The sequence below is a fragment of the Musca domestica genome, unplaced genomic scaffold, assembly GCF_030504385.1.
Source record: "Musca domestica strain aabys unplaced genomic scaffold, Musca_domestica.polishedcontigs.V.1.1 76, whole genome shotgun sequence".
In the NCBI taxonomy this organism is placed as follows: domain Eukaryota; kingdom Metazoa; phylum Arthropoda; class Insecta; order Diptera; family Muscidae; genus Musca; species Musca domestica.
In genome coordinates, this window is record NW_026712396.1 from 1,659,147 (window position 1) to 1,684,371 (window position 25,225).

A 25,225-nucleotide genomic window follows, 5' to 3' on the forward strand; every position below is an offset into this window, starting at 1 on the left:
AGAAAAAAATTCGTTGGACCCTAGGTTCAATTTTTTTTCTCTAGAAAAAAATTCGTTGGACCCTAGGTTCAATTTTTTTTCTCTAGAAAAAAATTCGTTGGACCCTAGGTTCAATTTTTTTTCTCTAGAAAAAAATTCGTTGGACCCTAGGTTCAATTTTTTTTCTCTAGAAAAAAATTCGTTGGACCCTAGGTTCAATTTTTTTTCTCTAGAAAAAAATTCGTTGGACCCTAGGTTCAATTTTTTTTCTCTAGAAAAAAATTCGTTGGACCCTAGGTTCAATTTTTTTCTCTAGAAAAAATTCGTTGGACCCTAGGTTCAATTTTTTTTCTCTAGAAAAAAATTCGTTGGACCCTAGGTTCAATTTTTTTCTCTAGAAAAAAATTCGTTGGACCCTAGGTTCAATTTTTTTCTCTAGAAAAAAATTCGTTGGACCCTAGGTTCAATTTTTTTCTCTAGAAAAAAATTCGTTGGACCCTAGGTTCAATTTTTTTCTCTAGAAAAAATTCGTTGGACCCTAGGTTCAATTTTTTTCTCTAGAAAAAATTCGTTGGACCCTAGGTTCAATTTTTTCTCTCTAGAAAAAATTCGTTGGACCCTAGGTTCAATTTTTTTCTCTAGAAAAAAATTCGTTGGACCCTAGGTTCAATTTTTTTTCTCTAGAAAAAAATTCGTTGGACCCTAGGTTCAATTTTTTTTCTCTAGAAAAAAATTCGTTGGACCCTAGGTTCAATTTTTTTTCTCTAGAAAAAAATTCGTTGGACCCTAGGTTCAATTTTTTTCTCTAGAAAAAATTCGTTGGACCCTAGGTTCAATTTTTTTCTCTAGAAAAAAATTCGTTGGACCCTAGGTTCAATTTTTTTCTCTAGAAAAAAATTCGTTGGACCCTAGGTTCAATTTTTTTCTCTAGAAAAAAATTCGTTGGACCCTAGGTTCAATTTTTTTCTCTAGAAAAAAATTCGTTGGACCCTAGGTTCAATTTTTTTCTCTAGAAAAAAATTCGTTGGACCCTAGGTTCAATTTTTTTCTCTAGAAAAAAATTCGTTGGACCCTAGGTTCAATTTTTTTCTCTAGAAAAAAATCGTTGGACCCTAGGTTCAATTTTTTTCTCTAGAAAAAAATTCGTTGGACCCTAGGTTCAATTTTTTTCTCTAGAAAAAAATTCGTTGGACCCTAGGGTCAATTTTTTTTCTTTAGAAAAAAATTCTCTGGACCCTAGGCTCAATTTTTTTCTTTAGAAAAAAAATCGCTGGACCCTAGGGTCAATTTTTTTCTTTAGAAAAAAAAATCGCTGGACCCTAGGGTCAATTTTTTTCTTTAGAAAAAAAATCGCTGGACCCTAGGGTCAATTTTTTTCTCTAGAAAAAAATTCGCTGGACCCAAGGGTCAATTTTTTCTCTGGAAAAAAATCCGTTGGACCCTAGGTTCAATTTTTTTCTCTGGAAAAAAATTCGTTGGACCCTAGGTTCAATTTTTTTCTCTGGAAAAAAATTCACTGGACCCTAGGGTCAATTTTTTTCTTTAGAAAAAAAATTAACTGGACCCTAGGGTCAATTTTTTTCTTTAGAAAAAAATTCACTGGACCCTAGGGTTAATTTTTTTCTTTAGAAAAAAATTCACTGGACCCTAGGGTCAATTTTTTTCTTTAGAAAAAAATTCACTGGACCCTAGGGTCAATTTTTTTCTTTAGAAAAAAATTCACTGGACCCTAGGGTCAATTTTTTTCTTTAGAAAAAAATTCACTGGACCCTAGGGTCAATTTTTTGCTTTAGAAAAAAATTCACTGGACCCTAGGGTCAATTTTTTTCTTTAGAAAAAAATTCACTGGACCCTAGGGTCAATTTTTTTCTTTAGAAAAAAATTCACTGGACCCTAGGGTCAATTTTTTTCTTTAGAAAAAAATTCACTGGACCCTAGGGTCAATTTTTTTCTTTAGAAAAAAATTCGCTGGACCCTAGGGTTAATTTTTTTCTTTAGAAAAAAATTCGCTGGACCCTAGGGTTAATTTTTTTCTATAGAAAAAAATTCGCTGGACCCTAGGGTTAATTTTTTTTAGAAAAAAATTCGTTGGACCCTGGGGTCAATTTTTTAGACATTTGTTTTGGTAAAAATGGGCCATTGGTAAACAGATTTTTTATAAAGAATATAAAGCCAAGGGTACATCGATTTTTTTCTTTAGAGTCGATGGAAACCTTGTTCCTATTTTTCTCTATAGAAAAAAATGGAAAAGTTAAATGTCCTGCTAACAAAATACATTTTTTTCCCTTAAACGGAATTCCATTCCATTCATAATCCGCTAATTTAGTTATCCATCAACATTTTGCATTTATTTAATGCGACACAATTTTACGCCATTTCAGGTGGCAATTGTTGTAATTTTTCTTCTTACTCTTGTTGTTGTTGTTTTACTTCTATTCTTTTTTTTCGGAGTTAATTTGATGTGAAAGATATGAGTTTTCGCATTCGTTTACATTTTATTTGAGAAATGGTTTCAGTTTTCTTTTGCGGCAGCGGCAAATTTTCTTTTTGTAGTGTCGCCTTGCAGGCAGCCCCACCGCTCCAACCAACCGATCGACGAACAAACCGCCACCGTAGAACTCAGGAACAACTTCAAACGAAATCCAAGTAGTTTTAATGAATGAGAACTGTTAGGTTTGGAATGGTTGGTTGGCTGGCTGCTTGACTGGTTGGCTGACTAACTGGTGGGTAGTTTGCCGACTAGGCAGGTATTCAAAGAGGCGGAGGAGGGAAAGGGGGTGTGTGGGGAGTGGGGAAAAGGTTCTTGTTTTGGGATTTTAATCATTCAATACCGGTTGACAGCTAGAAATGTAACGCTAGAACATGATATCACAAGCGTTTAAGTGTTGATGAAAGACACGCAAACGTCAGCGACAACAGCAACAACAACGATGTACAACAACAATAACAACTACAAATAGTCAACAATAAATAATGTATGACGAATTGTGTGCAACAATTTAATGTAATTAGCACAGATTTGCGAAAGGGAGGAGGGGAAAAGAGAGGTAAGGGGGGCGGGGTGAGAAATAAAGCTATCTCACTGCAATTTGAACGTTTGAAGAGAGATCTATAGATTTCGCCTTACAGACGACCACTGGAAGATAAGGCCAGTGGTTTTCACTAAAACAAGAATCAGTGGTCTTTTGTAGCTGAAGACCCACTGGACTTCTGTTAGAGAAGACCCAATGGACCTCTGTTAAAGTAGACCCCATGAACTTCCAAGAGAGAACCCCCAATGGTTTTCTCAGAGCGAGGATTTAGTGATTTTCTATGAGCATAGATCAGCTATGAGCAGCCTCGGACAAAAAATTATAAACAAGGCACACGTATTCTCTCTTGATTTTCATTTGCCATTGATCTGACAGGGCGAGAGAGTCTCTTAACACCACTGAGGCAGATATTGTGAGCAATGCTGGCAAAGATGAACTGTCCAAAAATGTACGTTAGCGGCACTGGTTATACTGGCTCTTCTATTTTCTCTTTTTTCGTCAGAATATTGGGAGGTACCGTTATATGGGGGCTATACGAAGACGTGGACCTGCACAGACAATTTTCTGTCATACGCTGTAATATCCATTGCGAACTTCAAATACCAAATTTGATACATTTCCGGTGAAATAATGTGGCTTAAATTATCAAAATACCGAAAATAGGGAGGTACCGTTATATGGGGGCTATACGAAGACGTGGACCTGCACAGACAATTTTCTGTCTTATTCTGTAGTACCCATTGCGAACTTCAAATACCAAATTTGAAATATTTCCGGTGAAATAATGTCGCTTAAATCACCAAAATACCGAAAATAGGGAGGTACCGTTACATCGGAACTATACGAAGATCTGGACGTGCATAGACAATTTTCTGTCACAGGCTGTAGCATCCATTACGAACTTCAAATACGACATCTCAAACAATTTCTGTGAGTATTGTACCTAAAATCGTCAAAATACCGAATATAGGGAGGGGTACTGATATATGGGGCCTATACAAAGGCCTAGACATGCACGGACAACTTTCTGTCATAGGCTGTAGTATCCATTACGAACTTCAAATACCAAATTTGAAACATTTCCGGTGAAATAATGTCCCTAAAATCATCAAAAATATCGAAAATAGGGAGGTTCCTTTATATGGGGGCTATACGAAGACGTGGACCTGCACGGACAACTTTCTGTCACAGGCTGTAGTATCCATTACGAACCTCAAATACCAAATTTGAAACAATTCCGGTGAAATAATGTCGCTAAAATCAGCAAAATACCGAATATCGGGAGGTGCCGTTATATCAGAACTATAAGAAGACCTGGACGTGAGTAGACAATTTTATGTCACAGGCTGTAGCATCCATTACGAACTTTAAATACGACATCTCAAACAATTTCGGTGAGTATTGTACCTAAAATCGTCGAAATACCGAATATAGGGAGGGGTACTGATATATGGGGCCTATACAAAGGCCTGGACATGCATAGACAACTTTCTGTCATAGGCTGTAGTATCCGTTACGAACTTCAAATACCAAATTTGAAACATTTCCGGTGAAATAATGTCCCTAAAATCATCAAAAATATCGAAAATAGGGAGGTTCCTTTATATGGGGGCTATACGAAGACGTGGACCTGCACGGACAGTTTTCTGTCAGAGGCTGTAGTGTCTATTACAAACTTCAAATACCAAATATGAAACAAATCCGGTAAATAATGTCGCTAAAATACACAAAATACCGAATATCGGGAGGTACCGTCATATGGGGGCTATACGAAGGTGTGAACCTGCAAAGACAATTTCCTGTCAGAGGCTGTAGTGTCTATTACGAACTTCAAATACCAAATTTGAAACAATTCCGATGAAATAATGTCGCTTAAATCATCAAAATACCGAAAATAGGGAGGTACCATTATATGGGGGCTATACGAAGACGTGAACCTGCACAGACAATTTTCTGTCATAGACTGTAGTATCCATTACGAAATTCAAATACCAAATTTGAAACAATTCCGGTGAATAATGTCGCTAAAATCAGCAAAATACCGAATATCGGGAGGTGCCGTTATATCAGAACTATAAGAAGACCTGGACGTGAGTAGACAATTTTCTGCCACAGGCTATAGCATCCATTACGAACTTCAAATACGACATCTCAAACAATTTCGGAGAGTATTGTACCTAAAATCGTCAAAATACCGGATATAGGGAGGGGTACTGATATATGAGGCCTATACAAAGGCCTGAACATGCATAGACAACTTTCTGTCATAGGCTGTAGTATCCATTACGAGCTTCAAATACCAAATTTGAAACATTTCCGGTGAAATAATGTCGCTTAAATCACCAGAATACCGAATAAAGGAAGGTATCGTTATATGGGGGCTATACGAAGACGTGAACCTGCACGGACAATTTCATGTCTTAGGCTGTATATATCCATAACGAACTTCAAATACCAAATTTGAAACCATTCCGGGGAATAATGTCGCTAAAATACCCAAAATACCGAAAATAGGGAGGTACCGTTATATGGGGGCCATAGCAAAACGTGGACCTATATGACCCATTTTCAATACCAAAAGTCCTGCAGACATAATATACATTTGAGTAAAATTGTATCAACCTACCTCATTTCGTTCGGAAGAAAGGGTGATTTCCACAGAGGGGCCGACTTCCCTAAATCGACATAGAATTTTATGCTGATCAAGTATATATATACTTTATGGGGTCTAAAATGTATATTTCGAGGAATGACATACTTAATATACCCTCCATACTATAGTAGAGGGTATAAAAAGATGTTCTCTGAGTGGTCTTCTATGAGTGGGATACCAAGTGAGCTTCTGTGAAGATAGAACACCCAGTGGTCCTCTATGAAAGTAGGCCATGTTATCTTCTCTCAGAGAGAAGACAAACCAGACCTAATTTTTATCAAGAGAGGATTCATGATTTCTAAATCTCTCTCTCCCTCTCTCTTCCCTTTCCTCTCTTCCTCTCTTTGAAACTCCCCACTGAAATTCATCGCCAAAAATGAAAATAACCACTTCAAATCGTTAAACAACAAAATACTGAAATCAATTTAACTTTTCAACAATGTATGGCCCAACAATCAGGCCAATTGTTACTAAATTGTTGTATTCAAAATTCAATACCAAAAACAACCACAAAAAATGAGAAAAAAAAACGTGACGATAAATTAAACCGCAAAACAAATTTCTTTTCGAACTGGAAACCGAGATTCCAATACCTGAGCGATAAATAATTTGCCAAGGGTTTTCGCTACAGAAAAACAGCCACCGATAATGATGATGTGTTAACACAGCTAGTTAGTGAAACGTTTAAAAAATGGCGAGGAGTGGAGGGAGCTTCCAAAATGGTTGTAACTCTACTCGGAAAAAATAGCCCAAAGCTAATGTTGGCCATTTAGCAACGTTCAATGGCTCGAAATGAATGATCGATCAATGATCTGGCAAGTTTGGTCTTGTGCTAATTGCTTTTGTGGTTCTCATTTAGTTTTTTTTTTTACAAATCATCTCATTATTGCCGGTTTCTTTGCAACTTCTTTTTTTTTTTTTCTTTTATTTTTGTTGGAACTCATTTCGATGTCCATTACGTTTGGCTTAGCGGAGTGACCCAGTTCTAAATTTAAAAAAAAAAAAAAACATAAATCTCACATACAACAACTTTCAAATTTTGCAGAAGCATCTGAAGATTAATGGAGAGAGGGAAAATAGTAACAAAATGGAAATAATATAAATTTAGAATTTCTTGGCCAGAAAAACTCTAATCTATCGAAAAATGGGACGTGGATATAGGGTTCCCTGGTTTTTTTTATAGAAAAAGTTGGTCAGTAATCCCACGATTTTTTTTGTATAACCAACTTGGGGAATTAAAAAAAGCATGTGACCATTGGGTCCCTAGCAAAAATCGAGAGACCCCTCCTTGGGTCTCATTTTATTTTTCTATGGAAATATTTTTTTGCTAGAAAAAAAGTCGTGAGAACCCAGTTGGGGTTGTTGGGGTCTCCAAGTTTTTTTCCGATAGAAAAAAATTCGTGAGACCCCAGTTGGGGTCTCCCAGGTTTTTTCGATAGAAAAAAATTCGTGAGACCCCAGTTGGGGTCTCCCAGGTTTTTTCGATAGAAAAAAATTCGTGAGACCCCAGTTGGGGTCTCCCAGGTTTTTTCGATAGAAAAAAATTCGTGAGACCCCAGTTGGGGTCTCCCAGGTTTTTTCGATAGAAAAAAATTCGTGAGACCCCAGTTGGGGTCTCCCAGGTTTTTTCGATAGAAAAAAATTCGTGAGACCCCAGTTGGGGTCTCCCAGGTTTTTTCGATAGAAAAAAAGTCGTGAGACCCCAGTTGGGTCTCCCAGGTTTTTTCGATAGAAAAAAAGTCGTGAGACCCCAGTTGGGTCTCCCAGGTTTTTTCGATAGAAAAAAAGTCGTGAGACCCCAGTTGGGTCTCCCAGGTTTTTTCGATAGAAAAAAAGTCGTGAGACCCCAGTTGGGTCTCCCAGGTTTTTTCGATAGAAAACAATTCGTGAGACCCCAGTTGGGGTCTCCAACGTTTTTTTCGATAGAAAAAAAGTCGTGAGACCCCAGTTGGGTCTCCCAGGTTTTTTCGATAGAAAAAAAGTCGTGAGACCCCAGTTGGGTCTCCCAGGTTTTTCGATAGAAAAAAAGTCGTGAGACCCCAGTTGGGGTCTCCCAGGTTTTTTCGTTAGAAAAAAACTTCGTGAGACCCCAGTTGGGGTCTCCCAGGTTTTTTCGTTAGAAAAAACTTCGTGAGACCCCAGTTGGGGTCTCCCAGGTTTTTTCGTTAGAAAAAACTTCGTGAGACCCCAGTTGGGGTCTCCCAGGTTTTTTCGTTAGAAAAAACTTCGTGAGACCCCAGTTGGGGTCTCCCAGGTTTTTTCGTTAGAAAAAACTTCGTGAGACCCCAGTTGGGGTCTCCCAGGTTTTTTCGTTAGAAAAAACTTCGTGAGACCCCAGTTGGGGTCTCCCAGGTTTTTTCGTTAGAAAAAAATTCGTGAGACCCCAGTTGGGGTCTCCAACGTTTTTTCGATAGAAAAAAATTCGTGAGACCCCAGTTGGGGTCTCCAACGTTTTTTCGATAGAAAAAAATTCGTGAGACCCCAGTTGGGGTCTCCAACGTTTTTTCGATAGAAAAAAATTCGTGAGACCCCAGTTGGGGTCTCCAACGTTTTTTCGATAGAAAAAAATTCGTGAGACCCCAGTTGGGGTCTCCAACGTTTTTTCGATAGAAAAAAATTCGTGAGACCCCAGTTGGGGTCTCCAACGTTTTTTCGATAGAAAAAAATTCATGAGACCCCAGTTGGGGTCTCCAACGTTTTTTCGATAGAAAAAAATTCGTGAGACCCCAGTTGGGGTCTCCAACGTTTTTTCGATAGAAAAAAATTCGTGAGACCCCAGTTGGGGTCTCCAACGTTTTTTCGATAGAAAAAAATTCGTGAGACCCAAGTTGGGTCTCCAAGTTTTTTCGATAGAAAAAAATTCGTGAGACCCCAGTTGGGGTCTCCAAGTTTTTTTCGATAGAAAAAAATTCCATAAGTAATCCAGTTGGGGTCTCCAAGATTTTTCGATAGAAAAAAAATTTGTGAGACCCCAGATGGGGTCTCCAAGTTTTTTCGATAGAAAAAAATTCGTGAGACCCCAGTTGGGGTCTCCAAGTTTTTTCGATAGAAAAAAATTCGTAGACCCCAGTTGGGGTCTCCAAGTTTTTAGTATTTAGTACTTTTAATAAATTTTACTTACCATAACACTATTGTTATCGTAATCTTCGGATAGACTACTTTTGCCGCTGGCACTGCTGGTGCCAATGCCCAAATCACTCAAATCATTCGATTCATCTTCGGTGTAGACCGCCAATGAGGCCAATTTTTTCAGCGCAGGACGGCCAACACGATCATTTCTTAATTGTGGGTGGGGGGAAAAATAATACAAAAAAATAAAATTATTAAAAATAATTCAAGTGCAAATTTAGGTTGGCGCTTACCTGTCCTCAATCATTTCGGAAAATGTTTTCGATTTTCTGCGCGTACGATCATGCTCCTCCAATTCGAGTTTTTTCACCTCCACCACACGATCGATAATGTGCTCGACACGTTTTCTACGTGATGACTTCCAGTTGTCCAGGTTCTGGTGGCGATAATTAAGGGTTGGGCCCCAGTCGAGTCACACACAGAGTAGCCAATGTCCGCAGGTTGCAAGGTTCGTGTCGATGTTGGATATGATGTTGTCGGCGGCCATGTAAAGAGTGAAAGAAGAGATTCGAAAAACATGTTAAGAATTTTATCACTTCATTTTTGTTTTTTCAATTCAATTATTAGGCTACTGTAGGAAAACACAAAAACAAAAAATGTTTTCAATGAAAATTCATGCGAAAGCATAGACGAAAAACGCCAGCTAACAAATGAAGACAGCGAGAGAAAGTTGTTCGTCTCGAAATTATTTTTTCTTTTTTTGTTTTGATATTTATTTTCTTTGCCACATTCAATTGCTTTTAATTACGGGAGGTTTTGTATTAAAAGTCTAAATTGCCTTATTGACTGTCGTCAATAATTACTTGACTGACGGACTGACTGACTGAATGTCTGTCTGTCTGCTGTTGCTGCTTTTGGTTTGTCTAGAATCCACGACTGTTACGATGGTGTTCGGAATACAAAATTAACTTGTAATTGTTGATACGCCGAAGAATTTTTCAAATTTCACCTGCGATTCAAACACAACATTATATTGTGTCATCAAACTCTGGTCGCAACTTCGAAGCGGGAATTGAAATTGAGTTTCTCAATGAAAATTGAAAACTCACTTCGGAGAGTTTATCAATTGTCAATGGATGGATGCATCATCGGTGGCACTTGATTACACTGTCCGACAAAGTTCAATATTTTCCGTAATTACAGGGAAACCCCAGTAGATAATGAAAATACAGTTAAAAATCGAGGACACGTGTAGCGGCGTTTTGACAGGGTGCAACGAAAAGTAACCTAATTAGAGGAGATCCCCTCATAATCCCCTCTTCCATATTTTTTTTTTATTTATTTATTTATTTTTTTTTTTTAATTTTTCAATGTCGGATTCTTCGGAATTCTTACATTTTAGGAGAATTTCTTACATTCAGGAGGAGATCCCCTCAAAATTCCCGCTTCCATATTTTTTTGAAATTTTCGATGTCATTTTACATTTACACTTTAGGTATACAGGGTGAGATATAAAAAATCTGCAACAAAGTCAAACGGCATAATTTTTACATTTTTCTTTAAAATTTCATTGAATGAAAGCAAAAAATGTCGGAAATAGCATCAGATTTTAGAATAAGTTCGGATTTGTTCGAATTGGCCACCTTTGGCATGAATTGTGGCCTTCAAACGGCCAAAATGAAACCGTCACATGCTGCCCGAATGTTGCTCTGCGGTATTTTGGCCCATTCCCGGCGAAGCGCAACGAAGAGTAACCTAATTAGAGGAAATCCCCTCAAAATCCCCTCTTCCATATTTTTTTTTTTTTTTTAAATTTTCGATATCGGATTCTTCGGAATTCTTACATTTTAGGTATAAAGGATGATATCAAAAAAACTGCAACAAAGTCTAACGCCAATTTTTTTTTAGATTTCATTGAATGAAAGCTAAAAATGTCAGAAATAACTTCAGATTTTAGAATAAGTTCGGTTTTCTTCGAATTGGTCATCTTTGGCACGAATTATGGCCTTCAAACGGCTAAAATGAAACCGTCACATGCTGCCCGAATGTTGCTCTCCGGTATTTTGGCCCATTCCCGGCGAAGCGCAACGAAGAGCAACCTAATTAGAGGAGATTCCCTCAAAATCCCCACTTCCATTTTTTTTTTTTTTTTTTTTTTTTTTTTTTAATTTTCGATATCGGATTCTTCGGAATTCTTACATTTTAGGTATAAAGGATGATATCAAAAAAACTGCAACAAAGTCTAACGCCAATTTTTTTTTAATTTCATTGAATGAAAGCAAAAAATGTCGGAAATAGCATCAGATTTTAAAATAAGTTTAGATTTGTTCGAATTGACCACCTTTGGCATGAATTATGGCCTTCAAACGGCCAATGAAACAGTCACACGCTGCCCGAATGTTGCTCTGCGGTATTTTGGCCAATTCCCGGCGAAGCGCTTGCTTGAGGTGATCGACACTTTGGTGGTTTTTAGTGCCATCCTTGTTTTCGAAAATACTACCGACACAATAGTCCAACGGATTGGTATCCGGAGATTTTTGTGGCCATTGTGAGCTGGAAATGAAGCGAGGAACCTCATTGTGAAACCATTCTTGAGTGGCGCGTACTGAGAGCGATAGTGCGTGCTGAGTCCTGTTGGAATGTCCAAGGTCTGCGGCCAAAATGTTTGCGTGCCCAAGGCTTTAATACACCCTCCAGAATATTTTCGCTATAATATTCGGCATTTATTCTGTTTTGAGTCTATTTTCTTTCTGCTTCTGTTGCGGTGTAAGTTCTTGCACTTTTTGTAACGAGCGATGGTACGAGACACAAATTATTTATTCACATTTAAAAGCTGGAGCGCTCTAACGATAGCCCCTTGTGGTTTTCCAGCCAAATATAAACAAATCACACTATCACGCTTGAATTCCATCACGAATAGCCGTTTTTCTGGAAAATTCTAACCAAAATGCTTTTGTACGCTTGTACTGTCACTGGAAAAATTTTAACAGCTGTTGCAAATTTTTTATTTCACCCTGTATAGGATATTTTGGATTTTTTAAAAATATTTTCCAGGGTCAATAATAGCTCTTCGATTTTTTTAAAAATATTTTCTAGGGTCTATAAAAACTAATGGATTTTTTAAAAATATTTTCTAGGGTCTGTAAGAGCTTGTGGAATTTTTAAAAATATTTTCTAGGGTCTATAAGAGCTCGTGGATTTTTTAAACATATTTTTCAAAGTCTTAAAAGATCGGGGATTTTTTAAAAATATTTTCCATTGTCTGTAATAGCTCGTCGATTTTTTTAAAAATATTTCCAGAGTCTTTAAGAACTTGTGGATTTTTTAAATATGTTTTCTAGGGTCTATAAGAGCTCGTGGATTTTTAAAAAATATTTTCTAGGATCTCTAAGAACTCGTGGATTTTTTAAAAATATTTTTCAAAGTCTCAAAGAGATCGTGGATTATTTTTTAATATTTTCCAGGGTATATAAAGCTCGACGGTTTTTTAAAAATATTTTTTAAGGTCTATAATAGCTCGTAGATTTTTTAAAAATGTTTTCTGGGGTCTATAAGAGCTCGTGGATTTTTAAAAAATATTTTCTAGGGTCTATAAGAACTCGTGGATTTTTTAAAAATGTTTTCTAGGGTCTTTAAGACCTTTTGGATTTTTCAAAAATATTTTCTAGGGTCTGTAAGAGCTCGTGGATTTTTAAAAATATTTTTTAGGGTCTATATGAGCTCGTGAATTTTTTAAAAATATTTTTCAAAGTCTCAAAAAGATCGTGGATTTCTTCAAAATATTTTTCAAAATCTCAAAAAAATCGTCTGTTTTTTAAAAATATTTTCTAGGGTCTATAAGAACTCGTGGATTTTTGAAAAATATTTTCCAGGGTCTATAATAGCTCGTCGATTCTTTTAAAATATTTCCACTGTCTTTAAGAGCTAATGGCCTTTTTAAAAATATTTTCTAGGGTCTATAAGAGCTCGTGGATTTTTTAAAAATATTTCCTATGGTCAATAAGAGCTCGTGGTTTTTTTAAAAATATTTTTCAAAGTCTCAAAACGGTCGTGGATTTTTTAAAAATATTTTTCAAAATCTCAAAAAAATCGTCTGTTTTTTAAAAATATTTTCTAGGGTCTATAAGAACTCGTGGATTTTTGAAAAATATTTTCCAGGGTCTATAATAGCTCGTCGATTCTTTTAAAATATTTCCACTGTCTTTAAGAGCTCATGGACTTTTTTTAAAATATTTTCTAGGGTCTATAAGAGCTCGTGGATTTTTTTAAAAATATTTTCTATGGCCAATAAGAGCTCGTGGATTTTTGAAAATTATTTTTCTAAGGTCTATAAGAGCTCGGGGATTTTTTAAAATTTTTTTCTAGGGTCTATAAGAACTCGTGGATTTTTTAAAAATATTTTCCAGGGTTTTGTTTTTAAATATTTCCATTGTTTTTAAATATTTCAGGGTCTTTAAGAGCTTGTGGATTTTGTAAAAATATTTTCTAGGGCCTGACATATGTCGTAAATTTTTTAAAAATATTTTCTAGGGCCTGACAAAAATCGTAAATTTTTCAAAAAATATTTTTAAGTTGTGGAATTTGTAAAAAAAAATTCCAGAGACTAGAAGAGCTGGTGGGCTTTTTTTTAAATTATATTCCAGAGTCTACAAGAGCTCGTGGCTTAGAAATGACAGCAGTCTGAAGTTGGTTGCAGGTTTTTCATCATCTCACTCTGTATTTTAAATGTTTCATAATTCGACTTTCTAAAAATTATTGCCAATAATTTTTTTATATTCGTATTATGGCTTGATTAAAATTAAATCCATGACATATACATATCTATGCCATTTTTTAAACCCCATCACGTATCTATTATTTAATAAATTTACAATTTCTTTAAAATTTTTCAAAAAAAATAAAAAATGTTTGCTTAAACATGCCAATATTTGACCATTAAAAAATATGCAAAACAAAATTAAATAAAAATCCACACCCTTTCAACGAAACATAATACGAATAAATAATGTTAAATTCAATTTGGCACAATTAAATAAATAAACGTAACGAATTTGCCGGACAGACAGGCGGACAAACAGACCGTCTGACAAACAAATAAAAAAGAAAAAATTGTGTAAACAACGTTTTTATGCCAATACTGCGATAAATAAATGACTTCCTTTCCCACACTAATGGACTACTGGCACTAGAAAAATTGAAGAAAAAAAATCCGAACACACACCAGAAAAAAATTATCCACTTTGAATGGACATGATCAACATAAAGTGATAACTATAAAAAGATAATAATTTTTGTAGACAAATCCATGGGTAAAACCAGTAAAGAAAGTCTTAAAGTAGGGCGGGGCCGACTTAATGATACCCTACACCACTTTGCTAATTTAGTAGAGCTCCACATAACAGTTAAAAGTTTTTATGGGAGAATTCAAACATACACGCTATGATTATAATTATAATTTAAAGTTCAAAGGTCTAAATATGCCGCAGCATTTGTATCTTTTAAAAGCGGACTTGTATTGCCCATTTGGTGCAAATTAATTTTAAATCAGATAAAGATATATATGGGAGCTATATCCAAATCTGAACCGATCTCGATAAAATTTGGCAAAGATATTTCTGAGCTGTATTTGATATTTTTCCCTGAATATCGTTGTTACGGAGTGTATATTACGGTTGGGGGTAATAAATATAACAGATCGGATGAACAATATATATGGTAGCTATAGCTATATCTGAACCGATCTTCACCAAATTTGACATACTAGCTTCTAGACTCAATTCGGTCGTAAGTGCCAAATTTCATCCAATTTGGAAAAATATTAGACCTTTGGTGCACAATCAAAGGTAAATCGGACGAAGTTATATATGGGAGATATATCCAAATCGGAACCGATCTCGATAAAATTTGGCAAAAATATTTCTGAGCTATATTTGACATATTTCCCCAAATATTGTTGTTACAGAAAGCATATTACGGCTGCGGAGGACCAAAATAACAAATCGGCTGAATAATATATATGGGAGCTATAGCTATATCTGAACCGATTTCGATCAAATTTGGCATACTTATTTTCAGGTCTAATTTGGTTGTATGTGCAAAATTCCATACTATTCGGGCTGATATTACACGTTTGGTGGCCAATAAAAGGCAAATCGGACGAAGATATATATGGGAGCTATATCTAAATTTTGACCAATTATCTCCAATTTCAATAGGGTTCGTCCTTGGGCCAAACAAATGTTGTTTGCAAAATTTCATCTCAATCGGATAATAAATGCGACCTGCATTTTGTTCACAAGAATACATGGACAGACGGACGGACGGACAGACGGACTGACATGCATAAATCAACTCAGAAAGTGATTCTATGCAGATCATCAAAAGGAACTATGGGTCTATGATCTCGTTTCCTTTTGCCTGTTACAAACAAATGCACAAAGACATAATACCCTAACCACCTTGTGGTGTAGGGTATAAAAATGCACGACTTATGCCGGACCTTAAAAAATATTTCAAAAAAATGCACAACTTATGCCAGGCCCTAGAAAATATTTTAAAAAAATCCACGAGTTCTCCTAGACCCAAGAAAACATTTTTAAATATAATAAATTAATAAATAAATATAATTATAGACCCTAGAAAATATTTAAAAAAAATCCACAAGCTCTTAAAGACCCTGGAAATATTTTTAAAAATTCGACGAGCTATTATAGACTCTGGTAAATATTTTTTAAAATCTCCGATCTTTTTGAAGCTTTGAAAAATATTTTTAAAAAATCCACGAGCTCTTATAGACACTAGAAAATATTTTTACAAAATCCACAAGCTCTTAAAGACCCTGGTAATATTTTTAAAAAATCGACGAGCTATTATAGACCCTGGAAAATATTTCAAAAAATCTACGAGCTATTATAGACCGTGAAAAATATTTAAAAAAAATTCACGATCTTTTTGAGACCCTAGAAAATATTTTTAAAAAATCCACGAGCGCTTATGGACCCTAGAAAATATTTTTAAAAAATCCATGAATTCTTATAGACCCTAGAAAATATTTTTAAAAAAATCGACGAGCTATTATGGGGCCTGGAAATATTTTTAAAAAAACGACGAGCTATTATAGACCCTAGAAAATATTTTTAAAAAATCCACGAGCTCTCATAGACCCTAGAAAGAATTTTTTAAAAAATCCACGAGCTCTTATAGACCCTAGAAAATATTTTTAAAAAATCCAGGAGCTATTATAGACCCTGGAAAATATTTTTAAAAAATTTACGAGTTCTTATAGACCCTAAAAAAAATATTTTTTAAAAAATCCACGAGCTCTCATAGACTCTAGAAAAATATTTTAAAAAATCCACGAGCTCTTATAGACCTTATACAATATTTTTAAAAAATCTACAAGCTCAAACAGAAAGAAAATAGACTAAATAGTTGCTTCGCTTGGCCGAAAGAGGTGGTGGTGAACTGCCGAATTTGGTTTTCTCCGATGAGATGTAAACAAAAATTTCCATTCATAGAAAGTAAAATTGAAATACTAAAAATCACAAAAAGAAAGACAAGTTCATCCCCGGAATATTAAATTCAAAAAAAAAAAAAAAACGAAAACGAAAACTGGAGTGCGGTAATGTTTTTTTTTTTGGTTCACCAATGTTCGGCATGTCTTTGAAAATTGCATAATTTCACAAAAGCAACAAATGAAATAAATGTTTAACCACTGTTATAACAATATAACAATTAACAGTATAACAATTATCCACGACATTATCTCTGTGTGGAGGGGATCTGTGTTCAGCATGCCAATTTTTTTTTTTTTTGGGTCGGACAACACCTTTGTTGTTGTCGCCGCCGTCGCTTTGGTTTGGAGATCGCTTCGCATCGATATTTCAAAAAAACAAGCGAAACATTTGTATGCCAAGTCGTACAAAGTGTAGATCTTTTTTGTGTTTGTTTTGAAACTGAGTTTGAAAATTGACTTTTTTTTCGAAGGGGAGGGGGAAACGTGATCCCGAATCGTAAAACCCATAAATTTCATTTCAAATGTTGTCACCACAAAATTTATTCAATTCGAAAGGCGACAAAATTTATTTTCACCAAACTTCGAATGAAAGGGAAAACGGATCGTAATTTTCCAAAGGGGAGGAGGAAATTGAATGCCCCTAACCCTTCAGCAACGACGAAATGGCCAAGTAGATCGTCTGTATGGAGACTCGCTGGGACAGCAGTTCGTCTACAGAGAGATGAAATGGGACCAGTTCTTTTACAGCGATTCGCTGACCCTTCAGCTCCTCAATGGAGAATGGCTGGCTCTATTATGGGAATCGCTGACTGTTCTATGGGACATCGATGGCCCTCTTAGGACTCGCTGCTCCTACAACTCCTAAATGGAGAATGGCTGGCTCTTTTATGGGAAACGCTGACCCCTCAACACTTCTGTGGAGAATCGTTAACCCTTTAACTCTTTTATGGGGCATTGATGGCCCTCTTACTATTCTGTGAAAAATCTCTAACCCTCCAACTCTTCTGTGGAGAATCGCTGACTCTTCAATTCTTCTGTGGGGAATCTCTGACCCTCTAAATCTTCAATGGAAAAAGTATATTCTTCTGTGGACAATAGCTGACTCTTTAACTGTGGGGAATCACTGATCCTTCAACTCTTCTGTGAAGAGTCGCTGACAATTTAAATCTTCTGTGGAGAATCACTGACCCTCTATATCTTCTCCGAAGAATCGCTGACCCTTCAACACTTCCGTGGATAATCGTTGACCTTCAACTCTTCTATGGACAATATTGTATTCTTTAATTTTTCTGTGAAGAATCGCTGAACCTGTAACTCTTCTATGGAGAATCGCTGACTCTTCAACTCTTCGGTGGAGAATCGCTGACCCTCTAACTCTTCTGTAGAGAATCGCTGACAATCTAACTTTTCTGTGGAGAATATCTGACCCTATACCTCTTCCATAGAAAATTGCTGACGCTTTAACTTTTCGGAGAAAAATCATTGACCCTCTAACTCTTCCGTGGAGAAAAGCTTTTTGTCGAGAATCGCTGACTCTTGAACTCTTGTGTGGTGAACCTCTAGCCCTTCAATTCTTCTTTGGAGAAACGCCGACTCTTTAACACTTCTGAGGAGAATTGCTGACCCTTTAGCTCTCCTGTGGAGAATCACTGAGCCTCCACTCCACACTGTGGAGAATATCTGACCCTATTCCTCTTCCATGGAAAATCGCTGACGCATTAACTCTTCTAAAGAGAATCACCGACCTTCTAACTCTTCCGTGGAGAATCACTGCCCTTTTAACTCCTCTGTGGAGAGTCGCTGACCCTCTATCTTATCTGTGAAGAATCGCAACTCTACTGTGAGTGATCTCTGACCCTTCAACTCACCTATGGAAAATCTCTGAACCTTTAACTCTTCCCTAGTGAATCGTTGACGCTTTAGCTCTTCCGTGGAGAATAGTTGGCTCTACGGATAATTGCTTTACATCTTCTATTTATAATCGCTAACCCTTGAACTCGTCAATGGAGAATAGTCTACCTTTCAACTCTTCTATAGATAATCGCTGACCCTCTAACTCTTCTGTGGGAATTCGCTGATTCTTTAGCGCTTTACTGGAGAATCGCTGCCAATTTAACTCTTCTGTGGAGAATCGTCCACCCTTCAACTTTTCTATGGAAAAAAGCCGACGTCTCAGCTTTTCTGCAAGAATTGCTGACCCTTCAACTCTCCTGTGGAGAATCACTGACCCCTCAACTCTTCGGTGAAGAATCGTTGACCTTTAATATTTTCTGTGGAGAATCGCCGACCTTTCAACTCTTCTATAGAGAATCGCTGACTATGTAGTTCTGGAGGATCACTGACTATTCAACTTTTCATTGGAGAATCACTGACCCTTCAACTTTTTTGGGAAGAATCGCCGATCCTTTAACTTTTCCATGGAGAATCGCTGACCCTTCTATTCTTTGTGGATAATCGCTGACCTTTTAATTCTTCTCTGGAGAATCGCTGACACTTCAATTCTTCTGTGTGAGAATTACTGACTCTCTAGCTCTTCTGTGGAGAATTACTAACCCTTCAGCACTTCTATGGAGAATCGTTGATCCCCCTTAACTCGGCTGTGAAGAATCTCTGACCTTTAATTTTTCTGTGGAGAATCACCGTCCTTTCAACTCTTCTGTGGAGATTCGATGACTCTCTAGCACTCCTGTGGAGAATCACTGACCCTCTAGCTCCTCTCTGAAGAATTACTGGCCCTTCAACTCTTCTGTGGAGAATCGTTGATCCCTCAGCACTTCTTTGGGGAATCGCTGACCCTTAAACTTTTCTATGGAAACTCGCTGAGCCATCAGCTCATCAATGGGGAATCCCTGAATCTTTAACTCTTCGATGGATAATTTCTGACTCCATAACTCTTCGTTGGAGAATCTTTGAGGCTTCAGATTTTTTATGGAGAATCATTGGCCCTCGAACTCTTCTGTGTATAATCTCTGACTCTTCAACTCTTCAGTGGATAACCATGTATTTCTAACTCTTCTGGGGGGAAGGGTCAGCAACCTTTAACTCTTCTATCGCTGTCCCTTTTGTCCATCTATGGAGGCTTTTCGGACCTCAAATTCGCTTCTGCAGGCTCCATGGACCTTCAAGATCCACATTAATTTGGGAGAATTAAAAAGCTACTGCCTCTCTGATCCAAATGCCCATATTTTTTTCTGAAGTCAACACCAAAATTAAAAATGTACCCCACGCCGTGGCGTAATGTAGGCTATGATTACACAATGTTGTTTGTCTTTTGTTTCTATTCTCTGGCCATACATGGAGCACGAATCCAAAAAAAAAAAAAATGAAAAAAAAAAAAAATAGTCAAAGTAACTCTTTGCCACCAGTATTGAAATGCACGTTTGTACGTGAAGAAAAAATCAATTCGGAAAAAAATATATAATAGTCAATGCGCATGCGCTTGTAACTTTGGTAAAACAACAACAACCAGCCAGCCAGGCAGCCAGCGAATATCGGTGATCGCTGTTAATCGAATTTGTACATTTCCCATGAAACAATTGTTATTCGCAGCAGCAATAAATCCATAAATTCACCAAAGACAGGGGGACAGACAGACAGTCGTATATTCAGGATGGATGGGGGGAGGGGGGGTTAGGAGGAGGGTAAAGTCGCAACAAATGGTGAAAAAGTGATGAAAAGCCATGCTCACTTCTTCAATCGTCGTTATTGTTCGAATGACACCGCATAAACTGCAGAATAATGCACGGAATCTCGAACACTCACACACACACACACACACTCGACAAAATTCAAAAACCAAAAGTGAACAAATTGCCAAACAAAGACCCAGAAATGCGAACAGCACCAAGTCAAGTCAGAAATTGTACCACCGAGTGTCAAATTGACACCCCAGCCATGCAAGGCACCAGCCAACAACGAACCTCTTGGAAGCTACTCTACATCGGAACATACTCCGATACATGTCTGACGACACAACAACAAACCATGCTTGATACAGATTCGTGACAAATTTACACAAAATTTCAAACTCACGTAATCGCGTTAACCCTCCACACACCAAAAACAAAAAAAAAAAAAAAAAAAAACAAAAATTAAATCCGAATCTCGAACAAAAAAACTGAAACAAAAGAAACAGCCAATTTTCTTCTATTCACACTTCGAGCACAGAGAGAGATTACAATTGAAATTTCATGGGCAACAAACACGTACCAATTGGTGTGCGTGTGTGTGTGTGTGTGTGTTATGTTGCAACAGAGACCGACACATGATCGATCATCCGAAATTTGGTCAACATGGGTTTCGGAATTCACTTTCACTCTCGAGAATAAATTGGGCTTATTGGCCGCCCCAGCAATTAAAAAAGTGGTCCTTCTATCTGAAGCCAACTGGCGAAAGGGAATAAAAAAATAAATTTAAAATGACCCTTCAACTCTTCTGTGGAGATTCGCTGACCCTTCACCTCTTCTATGGAGAATCGCTGACCCTTTAGCTTTTCAATGGAGAATATCTGATCGTCTAGCTCTTCTTTAGAAAATCCCTGAACCTTGAACTTTTCTGACCCTCTAACACTTCTGTGGAGAATCGTTGTTTTTTCAAATCTACTGTGGAGAATCACTGACGCTTCAACTCTTCTGTGGGGAATCGCAGATTCTTTACCTCTTCTAAGGAGAATCACTGACCATTTAGATCTTCTGTGGAGAATCGCTGACCCTTCAACTTTTCTGTAAAGAATCAGTGAACCTTGAACTTTTCTGTGGAGAATTGCTGAACCTATATTGTCTCTGAACCTCTTACTATTTTTTGGGAAATCGCTAAACCTTCAGCTCTTCTGTGAAGAATCGCTGACCCTCAACTACTCCGTGAGGAATCGCTGACCATTTCGATCTTCTGTGGGGAAACGCTGACGCTCTAACTCTTCTGTGGAAAATCGCTGACTCTTATACTCTTCTGAGGAGAATTTCTGACCGCTCAACTCATTCATGGAGAACCTCCCACCTTTCACCTCTTTTATGGACAATCAATGACACTTCAGCTTTTCTATGGAAATTCGCTGAACTCTCAACTCTTATGTTAAGAATCGCTGACCCTTCAACTCATCCATGGAGAATCGCCGACTTTTCAACTCTTCTGTGAAGAATCACTGACACTCTAACTCTTCTGTGAAGAATATCTGACCCCTCAATCTTTCTGTGAATATTCGCTGACACTTGAACTCTTCTGAATCTCCGACCCTCTACCTTTTCCGTGGACAATCGTTGATCCTACAAATTTTCTATGAAGAATAGCTGACCCTTCAACTTTTCTGTGGAGAATCAGTGACCCCTTAACTCTTCTGTAAAGAATCGTTTACCTTTAAACTCTTCCGTGAAGAATCACTGACCCTTTAGCTCTTCTGTGAACAATCGTTGACCTTTCAAATCTTCTGTTGAGAAACGCTGACACTTCAGTTTTTCTCTGAATCTCTGACCATTTAACTCTCCTGTAAAGAATCGCTAGCCTTTTAACTTTTCTGTGAAGCATCGCTGACCCTTCAACTCTTCTGTGGAGGATCGCTGACCAATCAACCTTTCTGTGGATAATCGCTGAACCTCCAACTGTCTCTGGCCCTCTACCTCTTTTGTGGTCAATCGTTGACCTTTCAACTCTTTTGTATAGAATCACTGACCCTTCAACCCTTTTGTGAAGAATCGCTGACCCTCTAACTCTTCTATGGACAATAGCTGACCCTTCAACTCTTCTTTGGAGAATCGCTGACCTTCTAACTCTGTGGATAATCGCTGACACTTAAACTCTTCTGTGTGGAATCTCTGACCATCTACCTCTTCGTGGATAATCGCTGACCCTTCAACTGTTTGACACTTCAACATCCCTATAAAATCGCTGACCTTTCAACTCTTCTGTAAAAAATAGCTTGACCCTTCAACACTACTGTGGAGAATCTCTGGCCCCTCTACCTTTTCTATTGACAAACGCTAATCCTTTAGCTCTTCAGTGGGGAATCTCTGGAATCTCTACCTCTTCCATGGACAATCAGTGACCCTCTAACTCTTCTGTAAAGAATCGCAGACCTTTCAACTCTTCTGTGAAGAATGGCTGACTCTTCAACTCTTCTTTGGGGAACCTTTGACCCTTCAGCTTTTCTATGGAGAATCGCTGACCCTTCAAATCATCCACGGAGAATAACTGACGCTCTAACTCTCCTCTGTGGGGAATATCTGACCTCTTAGCTCTTCCTTGGAAAATCGCTAACCCCCAACTTTATTTTGGAGAATTGGCAAACCTTTAACACTTTTTTGTAGAATAGCTGACCCTTAATCTATTCCATGGAGACTCGCTAAGCAGTTTATTTAATTATTTTTTTTTATCTATCAGTGGTTCGATACAATTTTTTTAAAGAACATTCAAATCGTTTATTGGGGCATTTTTCGAAGTACCTTTTTGGTACCTCCCCCACAGAGGGGTTAACATTTTAAATAACAGTGAAGCTCATACAACGCGAAATGAGCATCCGATTCCTTCCATAATCAGCACATCTCAATACTTTTATGAACTTAATATCTGTTGTGAAGAGGGTAGCTATCGGTCCACTACTTCTGGTACCTCCCCCACAAAGGAGTCAAAATTTTTAATAAGGATATCGTTCATAAAAAGCGGAATAAGTATTCGGTAGTCTTCAAATTTCACACCTCCCAATATTTCTATTAGCGCAGGATCTGCCGGAAAGATGGTACCTCCCCCACAAAGGGGTCAACATTTTGAATAGCCTTCATAAAATGCGAAATGAGCATCCGATTCCTTTGAATCTTTTGAAAAAGCGGTGCGCTCATAGAGTGCGTAACAAGCATCGGATTTTCTTCGTCGGATTCTTTTAAAATTTCTTAAAATAATTCTATCAAAAAAAGATCAGGTCTGAAAGTGGGATATATCGGTCCACACCTACTGGTACCTCCCCAACAAAGGGTTCAAAATTTTGAATAACCAAAATGCTCTTAAATGCGAAATAAGCACCCGATTCTCTTCAAATTTTACATATCCCAATTGTTTTACTAACACAAATCTGGTACCTACTCCACAAAGGGTCAAAATTTCTTCGTCGGATTCTTTTAAAATTTCTTAAAATAATTCTATCAAAAAAAATTAGGTATGAAAGTGGGATATATCGGTCCACACCTACTGGTACCTCCCCAACAAATATCAAAATTTCGAACAATTATAACTCCCATTAAATGCGAAATAAGCACCCGATTTTCTTTAAATTACACATATTCTAATATTTTTATTAACACAGGATCTGATGAGAAGAAGGAATATATCGGTCCGTTCCTTCCGATACGCATTTTTGATTTTTGAGTGAGGACAACAGGTCAGCGGTTCATACCAATTTCATTTCACATTTCGCCCTCCACTTCCGAAAAATTCCCAAAAAAAAAATATATAAATTTTTACTTACATTTTGCCAATCCTCTGGCTCCTCTTTGCGGATCTCCTTTATCTTTTTGACCTCCTCGGCTTTTTTCAGTTGCTCTTGTGCTGTTTGATATAGATTGCAAGGTTTGATTTGTACAAATTGCATTGGATTATAGGGTGGCGGTGGTGGTGTGGGCCTGGTGACACGGGCCTTGGCCACATAGGCTGTGGGATCGGGAGAAGTAATGGACTGCAAGAAAAGAGAGAGAAAAAACAACAATTAATAATTTATATTTTGGAAAAAATCGGAATTAAAAAAGATACAAAGATTTTCTGTGGAAATCTACCCATTGTGGTGTTGTTGGCACCTGTCTGGCCATTCTCCTTGGAACCCGGGGGAGTGCAGGAGGGGTATTGTCGTTTTATGTTTCTTTTTTTTTGTTTTGCTGAGTAAATCGATACGTTCGTGTTACAATGGTTCGTGTTGAAATGTTAAATTTACAAAAATTCATTGAATACTGGCAGCTCTGAGCGCTGCCTGCCACTAGTAGTCTGGGTGTCCGGACATTGCCAACCGGTAGTTCTCAAAGACCTGGCAGGAGAAGAGATTTTCGTTTTTTTTCTGGCAAAAGAACACTTATGAGCAACACTTCTGAGCAAACATTAACCCTTAAAAAGCTGGCACAAAGCTCAGAGCGTTTGTAGGCAAACGTGACCGACCGCAAACCTAATCAACAGCAGCAACAAAAAGCGAAAACATTCACAAGAGGATACCGAGAAAAATATGGAAATAGGAGATGACAAACAAAACAAAAGCCAACGCAAAAAATCATAATGCAGCCTATGCAGGTCTGCCTAAGGCGAAAGCCTCTTCTTGCTTCATTGGAACTCATTTATGCCCGCCAAGACCAGAGGAAAAAAGTGCAAGTGGAATATGACATTACTTGGAGGCTTTTTGCAGGAACGCTGGACGAGGTGAGGTGCCGAAGGGAGGGAATATTTTCAAGGCCTTTCAATTCTCATGGATTTTAGGAAAATATTTTTCAGTGCCAATCAGAGCTCGTGGATTTTTGAAAATATTTTTCAAGACCTCGAGAATCTTTTAAAAATTAAAAAAAAATATATAAAAAAAAATTTAAATCAAAGCTCGGAAATTTTTTTTAAATATTTTCAGGGATTTTTTAAATATATTTTTCAAGACCTATTAAAGCTCCTGGATTTTTTAAAAATATATTCAAGGCATATCAAAGCTGTTGGATTTTTTAAAAATATTTTCCGAGACCTATCGATGCTCGTGGATTTAAAAATATTTTCCGGGACCTATTAATGCTCGTGGATCTTTTTTAAAATATTCTTAACGCCTATCAAAATCGTGGATTTTTTAAAAAATACTTTTCAAGGCTATCAATGCTCGAGGAATTTTTAAAAATATTTTTCAAGGCCTAATAAAATTCAGGATTTTTTTTTTAAATAATTGTCAAGGCCTATCGGAGCTCGTGGATTTTTAAAAATATATTTTTCAAGCCCTATCAATGTTCGTGGATTTTTTAAAAATATTTTTCAAACCCT

The 25,225-nt window shown here is 37.2% G+C and overlaps 1 protein-coding gene across 8 annotated transcripts in view; it reads right to left on the reverse strand.

Moving 5' to 3' along the window:
* Positions 1-25,225, reverse strand: part of LOC101901348 (uncharacterized protein CG43427) — a 320,227-nt gene that overhangs the window by 57,520 nt on the left and 237,482 nt on the right. For all 8 annotated transcript variants that reach the window (XM_011292032.3, XM_059130537.1, XM_011292034.3 and 5 more), the window contains 3 exons: positions 23,700-23,906; positions 9,027-9,169; positions 8,786-8,942 (listed from right to left, as the gene is read on the reverse strand). In XM_011292032.3, the coding sequence (XP_011290334.2) occupies positions 8,786-8,942; positions 9,027-9,169; positions 23,700-23,906 (507 nt within the window). The remainder of the gene's footprint in view (positions 1-8,785; positions 8,943-9,026; positions 9,170-23,699; positions 23,907-25,225) is intronic.